Raw genomic sequence first — 16,493 nt, forward strand, 5'->3', positions numbered from 1 at the left:
CACCAAAAACCCGTCGACGGTCACTCTGAACCTCCTAAAACGCCGGCCAAACCTCCCAAAGCCATAAGCCACCCCCGAAATCACATCCACCACCCTGAAAACACCACCATGTTGCCAAAAACCTCCATCCCAGCCCCGAAAACCTCCATCCCATCCCCTATAACCGTCGAAGACCATCGAAACCAGCCGCCAGAAACCCCTTGACCCAAATCTCACCCCCAAAACCACCACAGCCACCACCAAAATCACCCCTGACCCAAACCTCACCCCTAAATCACCATCGAAATCACCCCCTAAACCAAATTTCGCCCCGAAACCTCTATAACCCCACTCAGCCGCCGATAACCCACGCCGAAAACCTCCATAACCACCACAGCCATCACCGCCGAAAACTCCATCCAACCTCCTTAACTACCCCGGAAATCCCCATCTCAGCCCCGAAAACCCCCCTTAAACAAAACTTGGTGCTAGTCGGTCGATTTCGAAGGTTAAGGAGGGTGGCCGGCCGATTTTGGTGGTGGTTGAGGTAGGGGCTAGGGTTTGGGGGTTGGTGGCTTTTTTTTTTTCTCTTTTCTTTGTTTTATTTTGTTTTGGATTTTTTTTTTATAATTATAAAAATGAAATGAGCCTATAAAAATTTGACACATGGCATACAACCTAAAAAAAATAGGTCGCCAACAAGTCAAGGTTCATTAAAAGAAGATTACATACCAAGGTAGGATTGTCTTGTAATAATTAAAAGGTGGGATTTTTTTATTCAGACCACACAAAGGTGGAATTATTTATTTTCATTTTTCCTAAATTTTATATTAAAAGTTTCAATTATTAAAAAACATACATACATATAAAAATAACCTAAGTAATAACTCGTGCATTGAACGGGCTAAAATGTTACTAAATATCTGTACTTACTTAATATATATAAAAACCAAAAGGCGTTCCAATGGATGTTTATTATGTGCCACGTGACACTCTCCCCTATTTTTTTTATTACATGAGTCATGTGTCACTCTCCTCTATTTGTTTTTTTTTTTTTTGTTTTTTTTATATTTTATTGTGTGCATGTAATCATTAAAAAAAAACTTTACTTCCTTCGTTTTTTTAGTTGACACTGTTTAACTTTTACACTATTCACACAATATGCTTGGACTCACTTTTGTGGTTTATATATACGATAAAACATATTCAGGTGGGATCTTGTTTGAATCGTTTTAATGTATAATTTACTAATATTCACTTTTTATAATTTTACAATGTTGATAATTAGAGATGTTAATCGTAAAAAACATGCGTTGACAAGCATAATAATATAAATGTGTCAACTTAAAAAAAACAGAGGAAGTATTTGCAAGATTCAAACATACAACCTCTACCTCTAAAACTAAGTGTCTTATTATCGCTAAGTTATGCCATATTTGATGTTCTTTATTAAATACAAAATATTAATATGTAGTGGATGAAAATATAAAACAACTTTTATTACAAAAAAAAAATATATATATATATATATATATATAATAATAATAATAATAATAATAATAATAATAATAATAAATCCTTAATTTAAATGTATACAATAATCAATCGCATGTATCTGACTTGGTGTACTGCCCGGACCAAAATACTAGTTCATCATTAGAGATAGCACTTTATTTAATACTATACAAAGTAACTCAAATGACTAATTTGTTTATTTCTAAACAAATAATTTTAAATGACTGATAATTATGAGAAAGTCCTAGTTTATCTCTTTGATAAACAAATTTTGGTTATCAAGTAGCAAAATCGTAAATAAATAAAGTTTTTTGTTTAGTTATCATGACATCTTGGTAAATAAATCAAAATTAATGGGACCCATATGTTAGTTTATTTACATTTTTGTCATTTTGTCTAGTCATTATGGCATTTTGGTTATAAAAACTGTAAGACCCATATATGACCAAAAGTTGTTGATTATTTACAATTTTTTCCATTTGATAAACATATATTGTTTATCAAGGATATAAACCTTTATTTTCTCATAGATAATTATCTAGTCAACATTACTACATGAGCAATTTATTTTGTGTATACACACAAATTTAGTTCCAATCCTAAAATAGCAAGGTACTTTTCCAGGAGAGCTATGATAATATCTGAGTCGGTAATGGCTTATTGTCTAATGGATGCCTACACAGTCAACATAGTTCAGATTAGCTGCCCTCTTGATTTGTCCTAAGATAATTGCCACAATGCTAAAGTTAGTAAATTGGATGATAAGCATATGAAAAGTGATTTGAGAGTTTTTGATTGAGAATGTTGTACCTTAGAAGTGAAATATGCTTGAGTATTTATAGAAATCCCCAAGTTGGTGCCACATATCGATCCATGTAATTTTCTTGTCAAGGGGGTGGTGGGTGTCTACGTGGCCGAGAGCAGGCATGTAATAAGATGAATCAAGTGGAAAATATCCCAAGGACAATAACAAGTTGCTACATTGTCTCTTACAAAAAAAATCTGATTCAATTTGTTATATTCTACCTATTTGTTACATTCATGTTTTATGACTTCTTAGTATTATGGTTTATACTTTCAAAAAAAAAAAAAAACAAAAATATATATATATATATATATATATATATATATATATATAAGAAAAAAAAAATTCATTAAATCGATCCAATAAAATTTAAACTAATTTATCATGAAAAAGAAAAGCAAGAAATTCTATCAACGTGTAGTAATCTGTTTGCATGGAAACTTAATACTTATCATCAAAACCAAAGAATATAGCACGAGTCTTTTAAAACTAAGAATGAAAGCTCAACTTAAGAATAGTTCATAATTCAAATTCAAATAAAATTGGAGGTCTTATTATTCCTCTTAACCATAAATTTTCTAATTAGCTAGATTTAATACGTCTTCAATCATTTTACTTAATGGAGGATATTTCTGGGATGTTAACCTCAATTATTCAACTATTTAAAAATTGAACTAAAAGTGCATGACAGATTTGTTATGATAAAAATCATCCATCATATTTTCTTGCAAATTACCTAAACATATGGGTCAAATATGTAAGGTTTAAGATTTGATTAACATAGCGATATTTTAATCAGAGGTTTTTCAGTGCGGCAAGTCACATGGTACGGCAGGGGTTACTTGTATTATAGGGTTACTTGTATTATGAGGTTACTTGTATATACTTATAGGGTGTTACTTGTATTATGAGGTTACTTGTATCGTGGGGTTACTTGTATCGTAGGGTTACTTGTATGAGTTACTTGTAGGTGTTACTTGTATTCTGAGTAACTCCTACGACAAATAACTCTAAACTAAAACCCCATACCAAACCAGTAACACCCTACAAGCTAAAGTAACCCCAGAATACAAGTAACCCCTGACAAAACCAGTAACATCCTACAAGTAACCCCTGACCAAAACCAGTAACATCCTACAAGTAACCCCTTACCAAAACCAGTAACACCCGTACAAGTAACCTCATGATACAAGTAATACCTACAAGTCACCCCTGACAAAACCAGTAACACCTTACAAGTAACCCTTGACCAAAACCAGTAATTAACACCCATACAAGTAACCCCAGAATACAAGTAACAACTACAAGTAACCCCTGACAAAACCAGTAACACCCTACAAGTAACCCCTGCCGCACCATGTGGCCAGCCGCATACAAAAATTTGTATATTTTAATTATTTTACTGATCTGAAGAAATAAAAAATAAAATAAAATAAAATAAAATAAACTCATTTATGTAATTAAGTTGAGTGCAAAAGGAGAGATTCTCATCAACCTATTTCTATCATCTCAACATTAACATGATATGTAGTACTTGACCTGAACTCAAACCTGACCTAATTCGATTGTCGAACTAGGATGTCTTACACAAATAAAACATGTAACTCAAATAAGAGGAAAGGGGAAGCAAGTTGGATATACAAGTATATAGATAAATAAAAGAAAGAGAAAAAGAGAGAGATATGTAATAAGATGAAAACCTGATATTGGCACGGCTCAATCAAATTAGAAGGACCCAACTAAGCCAAAACACTTGGATGCTTTAACTTGATTGAGCCATTCCAACATCTTCACCCTAACTAATCTCGACTTACCATACAATTGAAATGATAATCCTTAACCACACAAGACACAACCATGCAAAACCATATCAAACTTTGAAGGGAGAAGAGAAAATAACAATTCTTGTGCAAAATTTTGAGATGAGTTGTTAATTATGTTTAGTAAACATATTTAAGAGATATAATGAACAAATTTGAGGGTTAGTAGTGGGAGATAAGAGTGGTTGAGATGTCTAGATCTTAAATAAACTTTTTCACTTAAAAAATGGAAAAATCTAGTTAATTATTGTTTGGTCTTCCACTCCTAATTTTCATGACCTAAAAATACCTACGTATTGGATGATGCAATATCATCAGAGATTGCATAATTTTGAAGGTTGTTCCTTCTCACTCTTATAATGTTTGTTCTAATTAATTGTCTAATTCATCTTATCTTCTCTCTTTTTGGAGTACTTAACTCTTATATTAATACATTCCTACAAATAATCACTGTACTTGTCTCACAGCTAATACTTAATTTCATTTTGGAAGAGCTAATAATTTATAACTTGGTTTCAAGGCTGTTGTTTTTAACAATGATACATGTAGCACATAAAAGCAATAATCTATTATTGAAATTATTGTAAGGATCAATTTAAGAATGTATGATAAAATTACATATTAATTGGTGTAATAAATGTTTGATTTATGTTCACTTTAAATTCTTTACAAAACCAAACATTATTACGGCAAAGTATAATTTTTGTTTATGTATGTTAGTAATTTTTATTTATTTGTTTTATTTAGCTAAAAAGTAATAAAATAATGATATTTCAAATTATTTACACTATTACCAATAATTGCTAACCATCTATGTAAATAATTCTAGCCAATCTATTGTCTGCTAGGGTTTATATAGGCAATGAAAAAATGCGTAATTATCCAATAAGCTCTTAGCTACCCTTCTACTAATGTGTTTGGAGATATCGTCCACCCTTTTGTTGAAATTTGTGTGTTTATATTAAATTACGCTTGCCAAGTTGGGATTTTTTATTTACAGTACAATTAGCATATTACATTAAAAGTTTGGTTTTTCAATGAGTAGTTTGTAGCCAATTATATTGTATATCATTAAAATAATATGGTAGTCATTTTTCAAACAACTACGGTAAAAAAGGATGCTCATGCTATCTTTGAATAATTTTAAATACCTATATCATTGTCCCGAAAAACTGCATACAATACACCTGCTGTGATTAAGAGTTAGCTAAATTTAAAATAACTCAATCAAGACATAAATTTGGTGTACGCATCCAAGGTTGCAGTTCCCACGTCCAAACTAATAATCTAATAATTGCTTAAAAAGAAGCCAATAATTAAGGTCCATACATATACAACTGTTAATAAGGTGGATATATTCTATGCCAACTAATTTGCAGGCAATAAGATTGTACACCAACTATCTAATTATCCTGTACTAGCTAGTAGTACCCTAATTAAAAGCACCATTTAACTACTAATTAGGTACTTCATCATTAATCAACATACACAATTAACTAATGAAGCTCATGCATTAAACTATATAGGATTCTTATCAGTTAGGTCAAGTGATTGGTCCATAATATTATAATTGGCCCTATTAAGGAGCTAAGCTAATGGAGGGATATATAGATAATTAGACAACCAAGGGTACCACACGTGCGGATTCATCGATTGTGTGAAAAATTTACTACGTGTATACTTCAAGACACATTTTATTTAGTTTGTCAATGCCTAATTTTAAATGTAAATATTTTTAAAACATATTAGAAAAAAATTATAAAAATTTGATATTTGAAAAATAGACGTTGAGACGAATAAAAAAAAAAAAAAAAAAAAAAAAAAAAAAAAAAAAAAAAAAAAACAAAACAAAACAAAACTCACATTACCGTGCTTTTTCTTAAAACTAATTAAATGAATTCAAAAATAGTTCATAAGAATAGTGAACAATATCAAAACCTGTCAACTAAAAAGAAATAGAGGAAATACAAGATTAAAAAAAATTAAATAAAGATCCTTGCTTGGTTTTAGTATGAAACTTTCTCGGGCCTTGCTTGTGGACTGAACTCTCCTCCTTGTTTGGATTGTCTATTTTGTATTATCTTAAAATTTAACAATAAGATCCTCTTCACTTTTTTTACAAAAATAATACTCAAATAAATAATTTCAATTTGATAAAAATCAGTAATTTTAAAGAAGAAATATACTAGAGATTCGGCAAAAACAAATTTAAAATACAGAGAATTAGTAACTCCATAAATGTTTTGAGATCTCCTCCTATACTTGAATAAACTCTAAGTTAGATCGAGTAACTATTAAAATAACTTTAGTTTATTTATTTATTTATCTATTGTTTTTAGTTATTTGTTAATTCAAGTAGGTAACATTGTATAAGTTTCGTCAAAAAATACATATTTTGTACTTGTATAAGGCACTTGGTATAATTCTTCAAAACAACCTTAGATTAGTAATTATAGTATTCCTAGAACCCTAGTTCTAAAACTGAATTTTCAACATTCCTTTTGTTATTTTAGTGGAAGTTTGCAACACCATGACCCCCTCTCTCCACTACTCGACTCCGACTCATCAAGACAAATAGTAAATTTTCTTATTTGTTGCGCTTTGATAATTTAGGTCACGGTCTTACGAGAAGACATACCTAAACTCCCCATTGTATCTTACTTTTTTTTAAAAAAAAAATGACCCCCCACTCCTCTCTCAATGGCTCAACCCACTCACCCAAAAAATAATAATAATTAATTTGTCCATTGTTATTTCTATAATATTGTGCTATTCATTGTTTTTATCCTACTAGAATATTTCCAGCTTGTCAGTTTATTGTCACTTTAGCTATCATGCTTAATTCATGCATATGTCACAAAGTAAAGAAAATTCAACAAAATCTGTAATGTCCTTTAGCTTAATAAACAACTATAGTATCAGATTTAGACATTAAAATTGATCTTCCATCAATGTAATGCTAAACAAATGCATCTCTATTTAAAATTATCGCCCAAAAACATCAATCCAAAAACACTACAAATTACTACATGGCGAGATCCATGTTTCATCTGTATTATCCATTTTGGGACTTTTTGAACTTCCACACTTCGTACAGAGGTCAACAGAAAATACAGAACTCCAAAATCATGTAACCCGAGTCATGACGCTGCTTATTTCAGAGAGGATGTTGAGTTGATTTGATACAATTAAACATGAAAATCTCCTAAGCAAAAATATTTCAGATATTAATCCCCAACTTCTTCTTTAGCTTCTCAACCTCCAAATATACGGTGGAGTATGGGAGAAACTCATGGAAGTAGTTTTTGCTCAGGTCATTAATTGCAACAGCGAGCTTAGGGATCTCAAGTGTCTCTTCATGAGTCAAGGTTCTCACAAATCTGGCAGGATTACCTGCCCAGAGCTCACCAGTAGGAATCCTTCTTCCTGGAGGAACAACAGAACCGGCTTCAAGGATAGAATGAGTCTCCACCAAAGAACCTTCCATTAGAATCGAGTGCTGTCCTATGATGCATTCTGGCTCAATTGTGCAAGATCTCAAGAGACAGTATGCACCAACAGTAACAAACCTTTCGATAGATGTCTCAGCCGGTAGACCTGAACAATGCAAACATATTAGACTATAGCATAACCATGTTTTGGAAATGCCACTCAGCAGCATGCTCATAAATCACAATGCTCTTAGTAAAGTTACTAAGATGGTCTTATAAATAGCAGCAGTCCTCAATTTACTGGCAACAATGTCAAAATATAATCAAGTATAAAACATACCTTACCTACTGCAGTAGTGCAATTGATAAGGTGGACAGATAATTGGTCATTGGAAATTGTAAGGGCTTTACAAAAATATGAACATAGGTCAATATTCCAGACAACCCAAAACCTCATTCACATTCATTTGGTTGCTACGACTCCTACGAGCATAATTAGCCCTTAAATTCTTAATAAACTTTACAACAAAAGAGATACTTCATACTCTCCTGGGAGAAGAAAGCTCTTAATTTCATAATTTAAGACCTACTGAGTAAATGGAAATCCTTCGCTACACTAATTTTAAGAGAATACAGTGGAAATCCCACAGCATTCATGTCTGTCAGCATAGATGAAACCAAGAGCACTGCCAGATTCTCAATGTATAAGGTTGGAAATTGGACTGTAGTTACTAGCTTACTATACATCAGGTAGTTACTAACTTACTATACATCAGGTTATTTTATGTAGCGAAGGGTATTATTAAACCTTAAAAAAAGTATTTTACGACAAAACTGATACTATATTTTCCTGGTTAAAAGAAATAGTCCGGACTTCATAAATTAACACCGACAGTGTAAATGGCATCTTCAGCTTACACGAACTCCGAGAGCACAATGGAAAAGCCCACAGCAGATAATGTCTATCAACATGAATGAAAGCCAAGAGCGCTGCCTACTAATGCCTCAGATTGCATACTTTGACAATACAGCAAGTCTTTTTATGTTGCTTTAAGCTTACACCAAGCTAACTGTGTATATTAACCAATTGGAGCACGAGAAGAATAAAGTAAAACAAGCAATTCTAAACATGCATATGGATCACTCCCTGTGTTCTTAGATGTCTGCTTATGTAGTACAACCATCCTTAAAACAGCCCAAAAAGAAAAAAACCCCTCGTAGACCTAGATAGTATCCCAAAACCCTCTATTAGACCACACAGCATAATATACTTAATAGTACGATGGTGAACAGTTAAAATATTTTGGTTTTGGATTTTTAACTTTTTCCATAATTAACGCTCTTAGTGACATGAATAACCAATGTTAATAGTAAACTTATGAGTCTTGAAATTAACAAATATAATGCATTTATAGATCTTTTAACATGTAAGATACAATAATTGATCGTTATAAAGCTCCTATAAAAAACAATAAGAATTTAGGCATTATTTTATATACAGACTTTACGCAAGTGAACATGTAAATGGACAATAAAACCAATCATCCAGAAAATGTACTGGAAAGAATGGTGGAAACACATGTATTCCTAAGTACAACAAATAAGACACTGATCAACAGAAACTAGAGAAGTAATGACCATATACACTATCGTAAGCCACCAAAGCCTTCATAACAAGATCAAAATACACAATAGCCGAAGCAATCATTAAGTGGTTTGAGCTTCAATATACAAAAGGCCTGGAATTAATGTTTCTTAAACTACAGTGGCCGAAACAAGTGGCATTTCACAACTATTGCAACACCACTGCTTGTTTAAGTTTTCTCAGGATTAGGCTTGAGATTAAAGGATACTTTCTAATGAAGGATTCTAAAACACCATAGTGCATTGTAGGGAATCTAATTTAGACATTTGGCTGACGTGATCATGTCAAGTGTAAGCCAAAACAATCCAGTCCGATAAAAGCAACCTAATGTCACTGTTATTTGAGGCATTCATTTGATCTAGCATCTAACGTGCATTATTATCATCTCTATTGCATTCTTGTCTATTATTCTACAACGTGATTTACTATAGTGGTTGCAAATGATAATGAGCCATCATTAGCACAAGCCACTAGTTCGCCAATTGTCAATGCCCCAATCATCTTCAATGAATAAAGAGCATTAGATTGAAGTCAAAGAAATTTTGAGCTACGAGAGGCGGTGGTGATTTTGAATTTTGTGGTCCAATGGTAAAGGGTCAATACAGATTGTGGATTGAAAACATATGTACACAGCCCAAAGATTCAAATATGGTTTTGGGATTGGTCAATATAGATTTGATTAAGGTTATTGATTGAAAACTCACCTTCCTATGGAATTGTGAATGCTAACCATTCCAAAGGAAGGTGAGTTTTTTAATCAGTAAACTTTCCATTTCTATAATTCCCAAATCAACACTGATAAGTAGCACAGAAAGAAGTAAGACAATGGAATTTTACCAGTTTGTTCAGACATGTAGTTGATGACAGAGTCATCATCTAATCAGAATCTAACCTAGGGTGGGGTGGAGGGATTAGATGTATGAGATCTTTCTCATACATTGCAAAAGATTCCATTTATTCTAAACCAGTCAATGAGATAACTGGTACTCTACTGTAACTCAAAGTTTAAAAACTTGTACTAAATACTCTTTCAACTTTGTTAAAATGGACTAAGATGATAACATTGGCCAGACAATAGCAATACTCCCTTTATCTGTTTTCTGAAGCAACCCCTTTCCAATAGGCCATTGTCACAAAGTATAGGAACATGTCTATCCTGAATTTATACAAGTTAACCCTTTTACCGAGGAATCTAGGTTAATGAGAACCGATAACCTGGAATTTCAGGTTAATAAAAATCTGAAGCCTAGGAATTGCAGTTAAAACACCAGTCAATGAGATTAGTAAAGAGGGAGGAAAGAACTAAGGAAAAGTTGGGTGGAGGAGCAGCAACAGCTTGGAAGGTAAAAAAAAGTTGGGCTGTAGGAGAAAAGAAAAGGAAGAGACAACGTGACAAATATTTATTTGGCCTAAAAACTGACTAGAGTGGCAATTGTGCTTTAAGCTTTTCACACAAATACATTAACTTCAGAAAATACCCTCCAAGACCAGTTTTAACTCCTATAGGTTATAGCCAGATTTCTCAATATATATTGGAAACTTTCTTAACTAACTTCCAGATTTTACCTCCAAATTTTTATCAGAGCCAATTATTACCTAGAGGCAATGGCAAAAGTGCTTTCAACTACAGAAGTGATGATTTTGAAAACCTTGAGTGGCAATCATACCAATTGCACATGCACCACTCGGAAAACATTCAGCTTAATTCAAATACTACAGCTTCAGCTCAAGATCTGCACCTACTAGACTTGGCTCATCAAGAATCCAGGTGAAATATTTGAACAAATTGTAAAGAAAAGGTTTACAGATTAAAAAATGTCTTCAAATGGTTCACATGTTTTACCCAAAAGGAAATCTTGCCAAAATAAGCTCATTTGGTGGACAGTCCATAAAGCAAGTCATCATTTCAAGCATCTAAGCGGCTGGGAATAGATATGCAAAATTTGAAAAAAAAAAAGCCCAAAGCCTCACAAGGTAATTAAATGATGCAAAGAGACCATTATAGACCTGTATATCACTAATATGCAAATAAGTTAATTCAAATGCTGCAAGGACAAGGCCCAGGGATGAAAGACAGGTAATAATAGGTGGAAAAGAAAGATATGGTGCTACGTAGTCCTCCCCGTGGTGAGAGTGAAGGAAATGCTCACAGCACCTGAAATAATTGATAATGTCCAAGTGGAAGAACAAGTTTTATGTTTATTTTTATTTTTTTGCAGGTAAGATGAAAGGCACTAGCGGGCCGGAACCACTCATGGGTCAACCCATCCCGGTTTTGCGGCTAGACAATTTGGGAGAGTGAGGGGAGGTAAGGAAGTCACATCCCCCAAATTGTCATTAGTGGGGATTGAACCTCCAATCTCATGGTAGGAAGGTGCTCTCCTTAAGCTTGGTAAGTGGAAGAACAATTACAAAGATAAAACCGCAATAATGGAAGAAAGGCTGTTTGCAATACAGATGGGGGAAAAAGGAAAGATAAAAGATAGGTGATAGTTTCAAAAAAGGTGGTAAACTTGTTGCTTGCTGCTGCAGACACATATGTCGCTGCTAGCAAGCATATGATTTTTTGGTAAATTCAATGGCAGATTATCATACTTTTATGGTTTAATCACTTCATAGAATTTAAAACAGAACCTATTTGGATCCATTTGTCCCTCAAAAGAGATGCAAACATGTAGATAAAAGGATAAGCATATTATAGCTTAAAATACCAATGCACAATTGATTATCTAGAATTTTTAAATTTTACTATGTAACATGTACTTTCTCCATTCTATAATCACAAGGTGTTCCTTTCTGGGAAGATGCAGATTAAATACAACATCACCTTTTTGGGCTAATTGTTCTCTTTACCTCATCTCTCTTCATCACATTGGTTTTACTTTATCTCCCAATGTTGCCATCATCAAAACAATTGAGGAGGTAATATTTATGAAGGAAACGAATTCAAGTAATTCAACGACTGAACATTTTAATGTCATGCAATTTCAATACTAAGGCATCATATATCATCCCAACCTAGAAAGGAGCAGAAATTCACACCTGAAACTCTTAATTTTTCCACTTCATCTGCTAATAAAGTAACAAATATTTTTTTGGTAATCATAGTGATTAGATATGAAGTACACACAAGGATGACGAGTATAAAAGAAATTTAGACCAGTATTAGTTGATGGGGAAGGTGGTTAGCCATTAAACTTTTATCATTGCAAATAATCTCAGATTCAACCATCACAAGAACAAAAAGAAAACCCTCTTAATACCAATGGTAGATAACTATTTTATATTTCCAACAGAAAAAAGTTTACAACTTCTCTGTTTTCACAACTTATGCTGCTCAGACTCTTCAGAATTGTTAATCACTAGAAGTATCCCTCCAAAAAGCTTCAGTATGTCTTCCTGCTACTCTTCAAGAATCATAATTGACTATTCATATTTGTTTAGGTGACAGTGCACATCAAACACGAGCATGTCACAAGCCACTATATGACTCTACAGCCTAGACACCCAAGAACCAAGCATAATCCATAGTGATATTACGAAGAAAGTTCAAGGCCAGGTGTAAATTTCCTCCCAAAAGATTAGAAGAGCCTCCTAATATACTATATGTGCACAAGGATATAGGATACTTTCCTTATGCATGTATAATGTACACATGAAAACATAATAGGTTCTATGTGTTGGCTATAATTGAAGCATTCAAGTCTCCATACCTATTTGGAACGCAAATACGAAAGACTAATACTTGAGCTGTAAAGAGAGTTTAAGCACCATATAAGCAATGGAGTGGGGACTGGGGGGATCAAAATTACAACCAGTCGTTTTCCCAAAACTGAAAACCGGCTGCTTTGGCATTCACCTCTCGATTAAAAGGTGAATTCCTAAGCTCCTACTCTGTATTACCCTCCCAATAATAACAACAAAAAGAAGCAAGGAACGATTAACTGTGAAATTTAATCCAACCCATTTCAATCCAATAAAAAGAATAGTACAGTAGTAATCACATTACTTGTTAAGCTACCCATTATATTTTTACATAACCCCATTTCCGAAAACATTCATGATTTCCTACTCAAACTATCAAATTCAAAGTACAATTTCATTCAACCCATTTCAATCCAATAAACTACAATAGCAATCACATTATCATTTAACCTTCCCACAATATCTACCCATCCTAATTTCCCAGCAAATTCACAACTTCCAACTCAACCCACCACAATCAGAATCAGAAATTCACATCAATTGCATAAAACAATCATAATTAATCCAAAGGGGGGTAAAATTACCAGTAGGAGAAGACCAAGCAGCATGAAGAACACACTTTTCCTGAACATTTGAGCAAAACCCAACAATAATTTTGTTAAGATCGCCTCGAAGAACAGAGCCATTCCAAACGGAAGCACCATCGCAGACATTAACCTGACCAGCAAGAACAACATTGGGAGCAACATATGCATCAACAGCGATCTTAGGGTTCCATTGACCCAAAGGAATAGACAATCTCTGTCCTCTGTAATCCCATTTCACTCGATCTGGTGATTCGACTATCTCTCTCTTCGTCGGCGGCGGAGATTGCTGGTGGGGTTGCACGGCGGCGGCGGCGGAGGAGAGAGAGCGGAGAGGGTTGTGATGGTGGGAGGAGAGAGAAAGTGGTGAGGTGAGTTTTAGGGCTTTTCTTGAGAGTCGAGCAAATGTCGCCATTGTTGTTGGAGGTAAGAGAGAGAGTAGCTGGTACTTGCTTGACACAATTTGTATGTTGAAGGTGGAGGAGGGCTCAAGGGAGTGTAGATGTGTTTTGGTGTTTGAGGGAGGAGCCCGGAAAGGTAAGGGGACCTTTTTATTTTTTTGGCGATGTATGAATAAATGTCAAGGAAAGATTTAACCACTTGAACTATCTCTCCCTCTGAAAGTGACTTTTGTGTGTGTCTTTTTTATTTCACTTTTGCATTTGCGGAAATGGACTTGACCTTATTGTGATTCAAAAAAAAAAAATCAAAGTCATGTTAAGATTTTGTGTTGCACATTTGATCTTTATGGACACAAATGTACAAATAGTTATTCGATATGGTTTAATTAAATTGAGTAGGCCTATGCTCATTTGATTCGTATGGAAAACGTTGTACAAATTGTTACAAAGTATTTGATATGGGTTGAATTGACTGAATCTAATCAGTATCGTAGACCTAATTTGACAACTTAATATCATACATTTAAATGGACTTGTTTTTCTGGCAATTGATAATAATAGTTCATTGTATGTTGTTTTAAGAATTGTTATGTTCACTTGATGTTTACAAGTTAAAGATTGAGGTGTTTCAAATGACATAGAAAATTCTTTTGATCCTAATAGTTCATTTTGTTTAATCGGAAAACATAGGTACTAGTAATCCCTTTATCTCAGGGAAGGTTACTAGAAGATTCCTCCTACGAGTGTGTTCGGCAAAATATAGCTGTTAGTTGTAGTAGTACTGATTAGTTGTGCAAGTAGGTGTTAATCTCAAGAAAAGACTAATAGCCAGAGAAGATGTTGCGAAGGGAGGGGGGCTAAAAAAGGGAGACGGCTAAAGAGGGTGAGTTTGTAGAGAGGTTTCTAGAAATTTCCTTTTAATTCATATAACATAGACGATATATGTGAAACATAGCATGAAGTTGACTTTAACACTTTGTTTGGATTATGGAAATGGAGGGAAGGGAAATTGAGGGATAGATTATCTTTCATTTGGATAATAAATGTGGAAGGAAGGGAATTAGAGGGGAGAGAAATGAAAGAATTAAATTGTAAGAATTTGATCTCTCCAACAATGAAGAGATTTGGAAGGAAAACTCATATTTCTTCCCTCCCCTCCCTTTCTCTTCCCTCCCCTGCACCTCCCTCCCCTTCTTTTCTTTCCCATTTCTTTATCCAAACACACCCTAAGATAAGTTGCAACATCATTTTTTTTTTCTTCATCAAAAGGTAAAAAGTTAAGTCTTTTTTAGCTTGTCTATTATGAATAGCCAATATGTGATAAAAATGACACATGAGGCTAGTTATATAGTTACACAATAGTCCATCTCTTCCAAGAGACAATAACACAATCACCTTGAAACCTCTAATACAACTTCTTAATTGAGACTGTATAAATTAAACGTTGTTGCAAGATCTATATGTAGTTTTTAATTACTCTCTCTTAAATATTCAAAGTATCTTTGCTTTTGATGTAATAAGCATACATTAATTTCATCCAAAGTCATTTTGCTTTATTATAGTAACAAAAATAAAATAAAATAAAATATTATAGCTTTATTCTTATCAATTACGTTCACCAAGTTTCATCCCCTGCATACTTACATAAATGATCATAAATAAAAATAAAAATCAATAAAAGATTTTTCTGAAGGGGTTGTTAAATACCGCCAACAAAATTCATCATCATCGCCAACATTTCAATGAAATGAACCATCATGCCCTTTCTACTTCACTATCATCTTACCAGACCACCACGTTAATTAATACCACCACTCCCTCACCGACAATCCACCGCCTCCCCCTTGTTGGTGGAATGCTGGTGTTTTTTTACTTCTTGCAACCAAAATCAGGATCAATCGGTTTTTCTTGCAAATATACACATAATTTTATAATGCATAGTAATTTCTTAATTTCATTCATCCATTTGATTCCAATCTTATGATTCATCATCGTATTAAAAAAATTTAAATGACAAGAAAAAAAAACTACGATAAGTCTTATCTTACGTGGAATAAATCGTTAAATATGTGTCAAATAAGATCGTGACATTTTTTTATGGAAAAATGGAAAAGAAAAATCCAACCTTTGTACTTTTTCCTTACAAAAATCCAACCTTTAGTTTATTCCTCAAAAATCCAACCTTTATACCCCTCCTTCCCCAACAGGTCCATTACCTTTTAAAACAGGTAAAATACCTACTTTTCTTAATCTAGCCGGTTTCCCTCCATTTAATACCGTTGTAGGGTAGTTAATACTCCCATTAATTCCCAAGTATCCTCCCTCTTTAAAAGCTCTGCCCTCCTCTCTGTTTTCTTCTTCTACTGCAATTCCATTTTAGGCTAATTGAAATCGTTAATTTTTTTCCAAAAAAATGGCAAGTCATCTTTCAGTTGGCTCTGGTTCTTCGAGGTCAAGGTCGAAGGGAAATTCTTCTTCCCCTGCAAAACTGGTATGCTACCACAATGAGTTAGCGCCATTGAGGACTGTTCGCTACGATGGTCCTACGAAGGGTAAACGGTTCTATGGCTGTTCGTACTGGCCTGTAAGTGTGTGAATTGTCTTTTAT

General features: G+C 33.7%; 1 protein-coding gene across 1 annotated transcript; it reads right to left on the reverse strand.

Moving 5' to 3' along the window:
• Positions 1–6,990: 6,990 nt before the first annotated feature.
• Positions 6,991–14,109, reverse strand: LOC110723394 (gamma carbonic anhydrase-like 2, mitochondrial). Its single transcript, XM_021902743.1, has 2 exons — positions 13,485–14,109; positions 6,991–7,716 (listed from the first exon to the last, which is right to left on the reverse strand). The coding sequence occupies exons 1-2, from the start codon at positions 13,897–13,899 to the stop codon at positions 7,340–7,342; spliced, it is 792 nt and encodes a 263-aa protein (XP_021758435.1). The 5' UTR covers positions 13,900–14,109; the 3' UTR covers positions 6,991–7,339.
• Positions 14,110–16,493: the final 2,384 nt, after the last annotated feature.

This window comes from Chenopodium quinoa, unplaced genomic scaffold (assembly GCF_001683475.1).
Source record: "Chenopodium quinoa cultivar QQ74 unplaced genomic scaffold, ASM168347v1, whole genome shotgun sequence".
Lineage (NCBI taxonomy): Eukaryota > Viridiplantae > Streptophyta > Magnoliopsida > Caryophyllales > Amaranthaceae > Chenopodium > Chenopodium quinoa.